Below are 14,245 nucleotides of genomic sequence, written 5' to 3' on the forward strand. Positions count from 1 at the left end.
ACTTATATGTAAAAAATAATGCTTAATTGTTAGAATAATGCCAAGTTAAAAAGGCAAAGGATAACATATACAGGTATGATATCAAAATTAGGCTAAAAATGTATAGGTATAATTGTTAAACATAATCTGCTACTCAAATCACAAGCTGATGAGGGTTAAAAATGAGAAAAATGCCTTCAGATTAGGTTGGCATTGATGAGGATGCAAGGAAGGGCTAGGGTTACCCTCTGCTGAAGCAGGAAACAGCTCAGCTATGTCTGCATCTTTGGCAACAACTCTATGGTCAGCTTGAGAGGGAAGATACTTTAATAAACAAAAGCACAGATTTTACACCTAAAGAGCGCTCCAGTATGTCCGTATTTCAAGGCTGGGTCGTTCATTTGGCTTTAGAGTGAGGATGAGGAAATGGATTTAACACTTATTGAGGTACTGACTTCCCTGTGTTTCAAGGGCATACCCTGAGCATGGTTTTTGTATAAGGACACGTATCAATAAAACAATAGGGAATCTCATCAACTAGACATTTATTCAATTGTTCCTGATATTTAACAACATCCCTAAAATTACTTTTTAAACACTTTTTTTGTTTTTGCCAAAGATGAGAAATAGAGTTAAGTGCACAAATGGCTTTGGACAATCTGCTGCAGAGAACTGTTTTAAGCATGGCATAAACATGCCAAATCAATAACTTGTTTCTTTATCTGCATGTGCCATGAAAACCTGGCTATCATAGAGTGCCGGATCCATTAAAAACTGAATTTGCTATTTCCAGACAGCAGATAGCTCAAAGCTCAACAGGGCCAGCAGGCAATAATCCAAACCCACATCTCTCTCTCTAGAAAAACAACTCAAAGCACTCTGTTGCTACATTATGTTATTCAAAGCACAGGAGATAATGAAGGCTTGACAATACCGTGGCTCTCAGGATGGAGTCAAATGGCCATTATTCTTCAAACAAAAAGAGCTGGGTGAAGTGACTTTTGTAATCTTAAATCACTAGATAAATCTGATTAACAGAGAAATGTAAATCAATAAGTGACATCTGAAATGAAACTGTCCCTTTTACACATTTAAGAAGCTTGATGCCACAGAGACTCCTAGTCTTTCAGGGAAGAAGGGATGGTAGTATAACCCAAGGCTTTTGATATAAATTTTTGCTATATGCCTCTGCCCAAAGCTATAGAAAATATTTTACATTTTTATTATATAATAGTTTACTGTACTCTAGTAGATGTGAATTCCCTGTACACTAGCAGATATGAATTAACAACAGTTCTTAAGGTAGTCATAGGAAGTGTGATTATTGAAATATATGTCAATATTTTTTATATATTTAATACTACCATTAAAAATTCATTGTACTGATACACTACTTAAAATTATCCCACTCAAGTTATGCCTAGAGCAGTCTTTTATCTTTTCTTCTTTCTTTTTTAGAGACAATGTCTTGCTCTGTCATTGAGGCTGGAGTGCAGTGGTGCGATCACAACTCACTGCAGTCTCGAAATCCTGGGCTCAAGCCATCTGATCCTCTCACTTCAGCCTCCTGAGTAGCTGGAAACACAGGCACATGCCACCACACCTGGCTAATTTTTAAATTTGTTGTAGAGACAGGTGTCTCCTTATGTCGTCCAGGCTGGTCTCAAACTCCTAGGTTCAAATGAATCTCCCACCACAGCCTCCCAAAGTGCTGGGATTACAGGGATGAGCCACCATACCCAGTCTTTCTTTAAGATAAAAATATAATAAAAATCTCAAAGACTAATATTTTATAGCATCTAATTATTTAAGTAAATAATTTGGGGTGATAATGATTCTACTTTCCTCATCTTTTATCTCAAACACTTTTTTTTTGTCCCTTACTCAGCCATCAACACTTACTCAACCACTCTTTCACTGCTTTTTTTTTTTCTTTTTCTTTTATATATTGGCTCTTGCTCTGTTGCCCACACTGGAGTGCAGTGGTGCAATCATGGTTCACTGCAGTCTGTACTGCCTGGGCTCAAGAGATCCTCCTGTCTCAGCCTCCCAAGTACCTGGGACTACAGGCACACACTACCACACATGGCTAATTTTCTTTTTAAAACATTTTTTGGCCAGGCACAGTGGCTCATGCCTGTAATCCCAGCGCTTTGGGAGGCCGAAGCGGGTGGATCACCTGAGGTCAGGAGTTCGAGACCAGCCTGGCTAACATGGTGAAATCCCATCTCTACTAAAAATATAAAAAGTTAGCCGGGTAGGCTGAGGCAGGAGAATTGCTTGAACCCGGGAGGCAGAGGTTGCAGTGAGCTGATATCATGCCACCACACTGTAGCCTGGATGACAAGAGTGAAACTCCATCTAAAACAAAACAAAACAGAACAAAACAAAACAAAACAAAAACAAAAAAACCCACATTTTTTGTGGAGATGGGGTCTTGCTATTGCCCAGACTGGTCTCAAACTCCTGGCCTCAAGTGTTCCTACTGCCTCGGCCTCCTAAAGTGCTGAGATTATAGGCATGAGCCACCATGTTTAGCCTATTATTTCTTTTTTTTTTTTTTTTGAGACGGAGTCTCACGCTGTTGCCCAGGCTGGAGTGCAGTGGCGCGATCTCGGCTCACTGCAAGCTCCGCCTCCCGGGTTCACGCCATTCTCCTGCCTCAGCCTCCTGAGTAGCTGGGACTACAGGCGCCCGCCACCGCGCCCGGCTAATTTTTTGTATTTTTAGTAGAGACGGGGTTTCACTGTGGTCTCGATCTCCTGACCTTGTGATCCGCCCGCCTCGGCCTCCCAAAGTGCTGGGATTACAGGCTTGAGTATTTTTTTTATTCAACCACTCTCCGTAGTAATACTTCATTTACCCTACCTCATTAAGAAGCAGCCGTTCCTGAGACTTTTCAAGGTAAGTAAAAGTTATTCCTAAAATACCAGTTTCTAAAAATTCTATTTTTAAACAAAACATCTGTTTCTAAATGTAAACTGATCCCAATTAGTTTACCCTAAGACTACTGAAATATATGGGGGTATCTGGGTCTAAATTAAGTGGTCTTGGGCAGCTGTACTTTTGGAGTTCCTCTGTTAATGACTTACGGTTTTTATGGCCTGTCCTTGCTCTCATTTAGGATCCTGTCACTTCTTACTAGAGCTCTGAATTCTTGAAGCAATAACCACCCTCATTTTACCTGCTATTAGTGTTGACTGTGTTTTGGGAAACCAGGCATCAGTTTGAACTGATTTGTTTTAAAAAAAAGATTGAACTGTTTGTGGATGAGGGACTGAAGAAGTAATGAGGTGGGTGAGGAGAATTACACAATAATTTTAACAATCTGGGCCCAGATAGGCTTTTGTAGAGATTCTGAGCTGTTTTAAAAAGGTGAGATTGCTGCACAAAAGATGCTCTGGAGGAGAAAAGTGCTAAAGTTAGTTTTCTTTCTACTCACAGGCTAACTTATCAAGCACATAAACACATACATATTTAATGACATATGAATTTGCTTCTAGTTCAGTTGATACATGCATACATATGTAGAAAAGTAATTAAATAATGAGAGTTATCAAAAAAAAAAAAAAAAAAAAGAAAAGCCCACTTCACCAACACAGGAGCTAGACAACAATGTTTCTTCTCAAGTGTGTCCACTGACTTGTATATGCAGAAAAATTATTAATATAACAAGCCACTAAAAGAAAACAAGAAGCCCACTTCACAAAATACAGAAAAATAGTGACTACCTGTTAAAGACTCACTTTTAGTGGTGGAGTACGCATTAATTCATGCAGATTAACTGTGTTTAGAAACTAACTTTGCAGATGTTAAAAACCACTGTAGATGTAAATAAGAACATTTTCCTTCTAAGCATTTCAATTTTTTAGAATAACTTTTCACATTAGCAGATTATAAACGTGTGTTTGGCTAATAAACCTAGATTTCCCCCTAAACACATAATTCTGATAAAGTCTAACAAAAAAGAAAGAGAGAAAGAAACAGGAAGACATTTTTTTTATGTGCAGAGAAATGTCTTCTTCAGGCCAAGGTCACATAGCCCAGGCTAATTTGCATGGTTTTAAAAAAAGTGTTCTAATTATAGCCTACTCTAACATACCTGTGATTCATCAAAAGAAAAAAAAATCAACTCCAGGTTGGACTTTTTGTGAGCTGGAAGCTCTCTGGCCCTGTAACCCTCCTTCGTACTTAGTATGGTGTGTTTTCAGAAACTGTAATACAAGTTATGTTTATTACCTGCTTATTAAAATGACAAAGGAAATAACATAATGCATAAAATATAACCAGATTATCCGCTAGTTTGGATTCCCTTTACTAATGTTCTCTTTTAGAAGGACAGATAAATGGGAATTAACTTTTGTCAAGCCCTTTTGTATGAGTCTTTATTTATTATAAGAATTCCTGAAAACGACTTAAGAAATGGACATGGAACCAGAGACAACAAACAAAAATGAAATTCTTCTAGTCTCAGGTAACATTTCTTAGTGCAAGAAATAAAGTATTTTCTAAGCCTTATTCTGGGTACACATTTTGCTCTGAGCTTTATTTGCTTTTTGCAACAGCATTTAAGAGAAAACCAACTCACCATTTACAACCTAAACAATGGCTTTGGGGTATGATTAAGAAATGCACCTGGGCTCACTCAAACAACAAGTTTGTTTAACCTGGTGACTTTCCTGTGTCTGGGGTCAGGCAGGAGCAATCTTGGTTGGGGGCAGGAAAGAAAAGCAAATACAACTGACTCACTGAGAACAAAATGGTTGCACTAACTACCCTTTGTAATTACAACTGTTTTAACAGTTTCTAGTAGGCAAGGCTATCATTTCAGTGACCCACTGTAATTTGGGATGAAACCCCAGGAAATTATGCCAACTTTGGAATAGGAGTTGCATTTCTGAGTTTACTCAGCATGATGAATCCACTAAAATGCTGACTATCCTTTTTTTGGCAGAAACTTATGTCAAGGGGAAAATGAACATTAAAATGAATATAGCTAGAGAAACAAACCATCACAGCATTCACTTCCAGGAGCAGACCATAGTTTATTTTACTTTCTGGATCTTTTTATTATGGAACATTTCAATCATATAGAAAAATGCAGAATAAAATAATGAACACCCCCCCAACATCATTTAGTTTTGATAATCACCAATACGTGGCCAATCTTATTTTATTGTACCCTATCCACTCTGCTCTTCAAAATTATTAAAATATATATATATATATATATTCTTTTAGAGATGGGGTCTTGCTCTGTTGCCCAGGCTGGAGTAAAGTGGTGCAGTCATAGCTCACTGTAACTCGAAATCCAGGGCTCAAGTGATTCTCCTGCCTAAACCTACCCCGGTGGCTAGGACTACAGGTGTGCAACACCATGCCTGGCTAATTTTTAATTTTTTTTTTTTTTAATAGAGACAGAGTTTCACAATGTTGCTCAGGCTGGTCTCAAACTTCTGGGCTCAAGCGATCCTTCAGCTTCAGACTCCCAGAGTGCTGGGATTACCGGCATAAGCCAATGCATCAGCCTGCATTAAAGCAAATCCCAGACAACTGATGTTGTATTTCATAAAAGCTTCCACTGACAATATATGTATATATTTTCATAAAGATCACTACAGAAATCTCACTGAGCATGAGATGTCTAAACCAACTTTAACCACATCTTGTAAAACATTTTACACTAAAACCTATCTGCCTAGAAAACCAATTTGCTTGAATATAAGTGGGTAATTAAAATGACAAAATAAGTTTAAACACAACCCTCTATTAATTTATGGGAGGAAAAATAGTAACATTCTCAGATTGGGAAAATAGTGCATGTTACTTTATCCCTATGGTTCTAGTCTTTGTGGACATTCCAACCAATGAGAGACAAGATTAAAAGTAACATGGTTAGATTTGCCTGGATGGAGCTTAGAAGAGTAGGTAGAGGCTACTAAGGGGGCCAGGAGCTGCCTGGAATAAAACTTTTCCATTTTCCTTCACTACTGTACATCCAGAATAAAACAGAATGCCAACAGGCCAAAACTTAGGAGCTTCAAAAGGCACTCATCAAGCAGTCTAGCTATTTACAATAATTTATTACCAATCTTAAAGATCAAAAGGAACTCCATCAAGCATTTAGATTCAATTCCTCACTGCCTGATGACTAAGTTGTAGAGGAATGAAGGGAAGCCAAAATAATCTGAGGTGACTTTGATACAATGCCACAAAGGATATGAAGAGGAAGCTGGTAGAAGCTGCAAATGGCTAGGTTCCATTAAGAGTTCTAATAAAAGAATGGAATTTCCCTTAACTGAGAATTTAAAAATGTTAGAAGTGGGCGAAATCTAGACAAGCCAGGCAAAACCTGTGATTTGCCATTGCCTTTTTTTTGTTGTTGTTAAATGTTAACTTTAGCCACTGCTGCACTTATGTTCATTAAGTGGCTTCATCTAAAAAAAAAAAAAAATGCAATGTTACCTTCAGAAATCTGGCCAATCTCATTCCTTTTGCTGTTGTATTACTTATCAGCCTGCTCCTTCTGTGTGCATTGTCAGACACTATTGGCTCTCTCAATCTCTTTCAAACAAATTGCTGCATTCTGCAATGTGATTGATTTAGCTTGAAAAATGTAACTTGGAATGAGATAATTTTTAGTATTACATATCACCATGGTCACATGAAGCATAAACATCTCTTTTACAAGTTTTGGTGCTTAAGTCAATTGGTCACTATAGAAACACTAGAAGCTAGTGTTTCAAATTCTTTTCAACTTCTATGAACTGGCACAATTTTTCCCTCCTGAATCCAGACATCTCTGTATTTTCAACCGAGGAAAGTAGTTTTCACACTACTTATTTTGGCTAGTTAAAAAATCCCTACCACATGTCTCCCTGTAAATTCATAGATAAAGATTTAAGTTTATATTAGCATTTCAACTGTGCACATTTTTTGTTTGCTTCTGAAATCACCTCGAATTAACAGATTTACTGGAATCTTACATGGTTTAGAAGTTTTGCGCAAGTCTCAGAAACCTTGTAATCTATTTCCCCATGAAGATGTGGTGTTAAGCATTTTCTTAAAAATGGCTACATATTTTTTCTTTTTAAAAGAGTCCTTATCTTTTACAAATATATTGTAAAATACTTACAAGTGAAAAGATGTCTAGGAATTCTTCAAATATGAGGGATGGAGAATGTAGGGTATAAATGAAACAAGACTGACTATGAATCTATGAAGCTGTGGGAGGGGTACATGGGGGTCGTTATGTTATTTGGTCATTTTCTGTGTAGCAAAGCTCTAGGCAGTAGATATTTCAGATATAATGCTAGGTACTAATTTTTATTAGGATTTTTATTTAGAAAAATAATCTATCAGGAGCAATGAAGAATCAAGTTTTGCAGTCAGCATTTCAAATATCTTTACCAATCCGAAACCTAAGTTCCTCCAGTACAGTGTTCAGAGAGAAAACACAAAAACTAACCAAACAAAATATACCCCAAAATGTATCTTTTCACTGTCTTTGAGATTTCAGTGCCAATATATAACTAGATTTCAATGTGAATAAAATATAATTATTATAGTTCAGAAATATAACATTTCTGTTTTCTTTAAAAGGGATAAAGAGCTAAAAAATTTAAATTGAAATATAAATGTAATTGGCAAGTGTATTTCATAATCACCGTATCTTGGTGAAAATTGTACTATACATTCGGAAAGACTTTAATACTTAATATGCTATTAACATGCTTCTCTTACCTTGTGATTATATGGACTGTAAGAATGAAATACCCGAGAAAGATCTTTTGTCCTTTGCTTTTTCTGTGAAAAGAAAAAACAAAAACAACATACAAACAATTCAGTTGACAGCAGATAAAAAATATACGTGTGTATATATCTCTATCTACATATATAAAGATATTGTTTATTTTTTTAGAGATTCTTCTTTTGTGGAGGCTGAGGAGACACAGGGATGCAATTAAAAACCAAAGTCACTTTACGGTTATGTGGGTCATTGTCACAGAACAACCAGGTGACCTCTTCCTAGAAGATTTCATAACTAAAACACTAATCATCATCAAAAACTGTATTTGAAAATACATAAAATAGATATCTAAGACTAAAATGAAGAAAAAACTGAAAAAGAAAGAAAATTTAATACACAGGCACTTCTATTTTCATTGTAATACCAACTGCTGTTACTCAGAACTGGGCACAGACATTCATTCATTTAAACGATACGCCTCCTTCAGGCTTCCTGGTTATGGCTTGGGTCTGTCTGCTTGAGCTTGCTGCTGTGAGGATACCTTTATTGTGTCACTGCTATATAGCCTAGGTACCTTGCATGGTGTTTTACACACAGTAGGTACTCAATAAATATTGGCTAAGTTAATGAATAAAAGAATGTATGAGTTATACAGGCATATAACTCTTAATATCTGTAATGATGACACATAAGCCTCATAGATTAGTTATGAAGAAAAGGTTCTTTTGGCCAAGCATGGTGCCTCATGCTTGTAATCCTAGCACTTTGGGAGGCCGAAGTGGGCGGATCGCTTGAGGCCAGGAGTTCAAGATCAGCCTGGCCAACATGGAGAAACCCAGTCTCTACTAAAATTACCAAAAAAATTAGCCAGGTGTGGTGGTGGACGTCTGTAATCCAAATTACTCAGGAGGCTGAGGCAGGAGAATCACTTGAACTTGGGAGGCAGAGGTTGCAGTGAGCCAATATTGTATCACGGCACTCCAGCCCGGGTGACAGAGGGAGACTCCATCCCCCACCCCCCAAAAAAAGAGAAGGCTCTTTTCACTTCTAATGACATGCTCTTCTTAAGCTGAACCCAGGCATTACATGAGTCCCCTCTCCATCCCCTGCTCCTGGGTGTGTCTGTGGCAAGCAAGAAGTAAGACGTTTTCTTACTACAGCCAATTAGTTAATATAAAAGTGGCTTTTTCCTCATCCACTGTGATCCCTGCCCCATAACCACCATGAGCAATTTGTGTATGGGTCTGAATCTTCTATGCATACACACATGCGCGCACGCACACACACACACACAGATTACCATTGCTTTCAAAGAAAAGAGATTATTCTATGTACAGCTATCCCTTAGTACTCCCCATAGATACCAAAATCCACTGATGCTCAAGCCCCTTATATCAAATAATGCAGAATTTGCATGTAACCTATACACATCCTCTTGTACGCTTTAAGTCATCTCTAGATTGCTTAGAATATCTCATACAATGTAAATACTATGTAAATAGTTGTTACACTGTATTTTATGTGTATTATTTTAAATTGTACCCTTATTATCGTTATTATTTAGAGACAGGATCTCACGCTGTGGCCCAGGCTGCAGTACAGCGGTACGATCATCGCTCACTGCAGCCTTGAGCTCCTGGGCTCAAGTGCTCCTTTTGCCTCAGCCTCTACCTGGGATCACAGGTGCGACACACCAAGCCTGGCTGTTCTTTTTAATTTTTCTAAATATTTTTGATGCCCTGTTTGTTGAATCCACAGATGTGGAACTTGCAGTTATGGAAGGAAGACTATACGTTGTTCTGAAATTTACTTTTTCCACTACACAATTTGTCCTGGCAAAACTTCCTTGGTTGTACGTACAGATCAGCAATTCTCTAAAGGGAGTTTTTCAAAGTTTTTGACATCCAAAAACTTTACAAATGCAAACTTTTCTGTAATTCATTTCAGTTTTTTAATATAATCATAATCTTTGCACAAACATCTTTGCCAGCCTGAGTGTATTTAAAAATAATAAATTATGGAAATCCAGTTTCAGGATCAGACAATACACACATGTATTACCTTAACAGGTAAAGTCAAATTGCCTCCTCCCCACAAACATTGCACCAATTTGTCCCCCTCAGCAACAGTGAATGAGAGAAGGGATCTCAGCTTAAGTTGGTAATTCTCAAGAATTTCTCTCTTCCATTTAAAGGTTAGAATGTTTCTAAATTTACAGAGGCAATCAATGTTTTTAGAACAGATATTGAACATTTTCCTAGCTGGCAATAACAGAATTTATTTCTTGTCCATCATAGGTTAGCCCACAACCACATCTTGAAATTCTGTCACACAGGTGGTCTGTTGGTCCTTAACATTGCCCCTGTCTTGCTTCTGTTTCTACTCTGATGTTATTCCAACTGCCAGGAGACTGCTTCTGTCATCACTTGTGAATGAATCCTAGACTGCTATCTTGTGTTCTAGGGAAGTATCTTCTACCTCCTCTAGTGTCCTCAAGGACACAGCTATCATACCTCCCCAGTGCCGCAGACCCCTGCCTAGCTCTACATAATCTTCTGCATCTCCTTAGTTAAGCAGTTGGACCCGATATTAATAAGCACCTTGTAAATAAAATCATTTGTGCATACTCATAGTATGAGTTTCCTTGTAGATCAGTTTCCCTATTTCAGAGCTGTCTTTGAAGTCACAATTCCAGTGGCAGTCCTTCAAATCACCTGGCCTTGTTGCTACCATCTGACACCCACTGAAAAGTCATCTCTCCTGCAGCTCAGTCAAAATTCCTGCCTTCTCTCTCCACCTCTGAGCAGTGCTTCTGACCACCAAATTCTAAAGTAATTTAACACTCCTTTCCCCTGGAGAGCAAAAATGTATCAGTAAGATAATTGGAAACAGTTCCTGTGGCTAATGAAATGTTAGTTCTGTGAGCCTTGGAATCTGCTTTGAACAGGTCATTTGCCCATCAAAATTTCATTAGCTTATAATTTTTTCTTTTCTTTGCATATGCCCACTTATTCGGTGAAACAGTTCTTGGCTTATACTTCAATCAGAAGAAAAATGATGTAGACTAACACTTCCTTTGTTAAGAGACTTGATATAAAACACTGGGGAAAATATTTTCAGAAAGGAAATTATGCTAGATAAAATAAAATAGGTAGCATATCAGTATTAAACTTAGGAGGTGCCCCAAGAACTGAGGCTTATCAGAAACGGCTGAGTGACCAGCTTGCATTGGCAGGTGGAAAAGGAATATTCAGAAGTTGTTTCGTGTGACCTAATGTAGGTTTTGATTTTACTTTGATGGCTAACACTTATACATGCTTTTTATCCTAAGTACCTCAATTTTGGGAAATAAATGGAGGATAACTAAATAACACTATGCATATTAGCCTCAAAGACCCAGTAAAGAAACAATGCCTTTTCTGACAACAAATTTATTATATACAAATACTGTGAAGTCTTGGCATATTGAAGGTTATAGGCATCCACCCAGTTAACTGAAAACCACTGCTATTCTTCCTCTGAGATCAGTCACACAACAGTGGAGTATCTTCTGGAATCCAGAACAGGGGTTGGCAAACTATGGACCTGTAGCCAATCCGACCTGCTGCCTGTTTTTATTTTTTTTTTTAAAGTTTTATTGAAATGCAGCCACAAATCCTAAAGTCCTTACTATATGGCCCTTTATAGAGAAAGGTAACCACCCCTGATCTAGAATCTCTATCCCTGACCATGTCTGCTTCTGGAAGTCGTCCCTTAACTCCAAACCCCATGAACAACTAGCTACCCTGCAAAATTCCTGGCTCCTTCTATTTGCTCAATGGACAGTTCCAAGAGCCAATCGTAACCTATATACTGAAACACTGGGATGAATGTACCAAGCATAATAACAATTAGCTGTCTTGTTTTCAGGATATCTCCTCAGTGCTTCGATGTACAGGCAAAAAACACTCCAAGTGGCTTTCTAGAGCATGCTGAAATAGATATGGGGCTTTCAGAGCTGTCTGTATTCACACTGTAACTGCTGATGACAGAAGCTCTGAGAAGAAATCCTTTACTAAGTTCTAGCACTAAAGCCAAGTAAGTTTCATACACAAGTAACTAAAACACAGCCATTATTACTAGTGAGCCAGTTTCTCCTATGTAGGCAATGTTAAGAGAACTACTCTACCAAACCTGTCGAGCCTTGCTATCAGCAGTTTTAACTGAAACGAAAAGCTGAGCCAAAAATGGAATAATTAGGTATTTTCCTATTGCATCATAGCGTATGCCTAAATTACCTCCCAGTTTTTAGCCTGTTAAAACAAACATCTCAGTCATGTAACCACCTGTTAGTTCTCCAAACGTTTAAAAAGTAAACATGTTAAGTTGCGTGATGGACTTGTAACAAGGGTGGCCAGAGTACTGTGAGTATGGCAAACATTTTTCCCCAAATTGTACAAGGTACTTGAAGTTACCTTCATCATTAATCCCAAGGTACAGGTCACAGAGATGAGAGGATATTTAAAAGTAATTACATGCTGCGTCCTGCATTCTATGTGGGCTGCCGTGGGTTTAAAAAATGAGGCAGTATGCATGTTTGGTAAAACTTCTAGATTCCCGAGAAGCTGAACCTCTGTAATCTTCATCTTACAGGCACTTCATAAATTGCTTTCATATTCCACTCTCCAAGGACAGAAAACACTGATGACCTTTTTTTTTTTTTCTTATACTCATGTTTAAACTCCTTTACAGACAAAACCAAACAAAACTAAAGACCCCAAGAGAGTATTTTTAACAGTTCAGGTTTCCAGACAATGTAATCATTTCAATTTTTATCAAAGATACATAACAGAGCTCAGTTCTAAAAGAGGCTCCACATGTTATAACAGCTTGTATTCTGAATGTGAGGTTATACAACCAATCAAATTTTAGCAGTATCCACGAACTTAACTTCTTTTGGTTCCCCAAACCAATTCAATGCTTTCTGTATCCATTCTCTAGTTGTTGATTAAAGTTTTCCCAAATAAAACGGTGTTATTATAAGGAAAAGCTATAATAAGACTATGGACTTCATTTCTACATACAGAGTCTTAAAAACGATAAAGCCTACAAGTTTTCAAAGGGTTTGATATGTTTAAGGTATATTACAATACAATTTAAATGTTCTGCAAGCCTTCATCATACTTTGTGGTAAGAAGCCAAAGGAGCAGGGTTGAGTTTCAGCATGCTGCATTTTTCCTGCTCCCTTTCTGGTAGAGAGCCTAGGTAGTTAGCCTGTCAACTGGCAGGTAGCAGAAAGGCAGGAGGAAAAGATAAGGAACTAAGGCAACTCACGAACTGGACAATCAGGTTCGGAATAGAGTCACACAGGAGTGCCTGAGGCAAAAAGGCAATGGTGGTCTAATGGGGACCAAGAGTTATGCCCGAAAAAAATTCCAAAAGAGACTGGAGTGCAATTCCAAGTAATACATGCTAGGGCTCCAGGACTGGTGAGTTACTACATGACAGAAACAGACAGTAGAAGTTAGAAAACTACATCCTAAGGCAAAAGGGCTGAAAGAGCCAAGAGGTGCAAGATGAAAACAACAAGTGACTGAGGGTCAAGGGGTCCTTGGTGAAGAACTAGTCAGGAACTGGGAGAGTCACGCAGAGAACAAGGGCTTACTAAGATGCAATAAGAGACACTGAAGTCAGGGATAGGAAATGAAGAAGCCAGTAAACACTGAGTGCAGTGAAGGTGTTAACTACCAAGGATGTGGACTGACGCTAAGGCAGGTCTGATGTTTACCTTGGGAACTTCCTGCAGGGGTGGGTTCCAAAATAAGGGTGTGGGCAATGCTGGGCCCATTACATTCAGTCAGCAATGTGACAGCATTTGGTTGAAGAAGGAAAATGTTATTTCTGATGGGAGAGTTCAGTGTTTGATAAAAGCAGGCATAAAAGAACTGATTCCATAGATAGATTATGCTTTTATAGACTATAACGAAGAAGACTGAATATAGGTACATGGAGACAGAGAGAAAAGGGAGTACCTAGTTGGGCTGAAGAAATGGCTAAATGATTAGAACACATAATGCAAAAAATGCAGTGACAAATGATCCAATTTGTGCTTCAGAAAGAGCTTCCTAATGGTGTTAAAGATAAAGCCCAAGTGGGACAAAGGCAAGTAGCTGAAGACAGTAGGAGAGGCTGTTGCAAAATCACTCAGAAAAAAAATAACACCTTAAATTAAGCTAGGGGCAAGGGGAGAAGGCGGGACAGATCTGATTAACAGCTGGGAAGCAGGATGGACAGCTCTTGGTAACTGATTAGATAGGAGTACCGAGAGGCATGAGCAGAAGAAGACTCCCAGGCTACTGGCACAGATAACCAAACAGGAGAAGTACCCTTCATTGACAGAAGAATCTAGACTGAGACGGGTTTGGAGACTGGGGGAAAAAAAGATAATTCAGTTCTGAATATAGGGCACTTGAGGAGGCTGTAAGACATTTGGAGAGAAAATAAGAAGGAAGTTAGATATAAAGGACTTGGGAGTCA

General features: G+C 38.2%; 1 protein-coding gene across 5 annotated transcripts in view; it reads right to left on the bottom strand.

Annotated features, from left to right (window-relative positions):
* The window catches only part of LOC105482632 (CDKAL1 threonylcarbamoyladenosine tRNA methylthiotransferase), a 714,041-nt gene that overhangs the window by 121,156 nt on the left and 578,640 nt on the right, over positions 1 to 14,245 (bottom strand). For 3 of the 5 annotated variants that reach the window (XM_071097572.1, XM_071097573.1, XM_071097575.1), the window contains exon 13: positions 7,723 to 7,785. In XM_071097572.1, coding sequence (XP_070953673.1) covers positions 7,723 to 7,785 — 63 coding nt within the window. Of the gene's footprint in view, positions 5,508 to 7,722; positions 7,786 to 14,245 lie in introns of all 5 variants that reach the window. The other 2 variants (XR_011624002.1, XM_071097574.1) reach the window with 2 other exon arrangements.

Source organism: Macaca nemestrina, chromosome 5, assembly GCF_043159975.1.
Source record: "Macaca nemestrina isolate mMacNem1 chromosome 5, mMacNem.hap1, whole genome shotgun sequence".
Classification (NCBI taxonomy): Eukaryota; Metazoa; Chordata; class Mammalia; order Primates; family Cercopithecidae; genus Macaca; species Macaca nemestrina.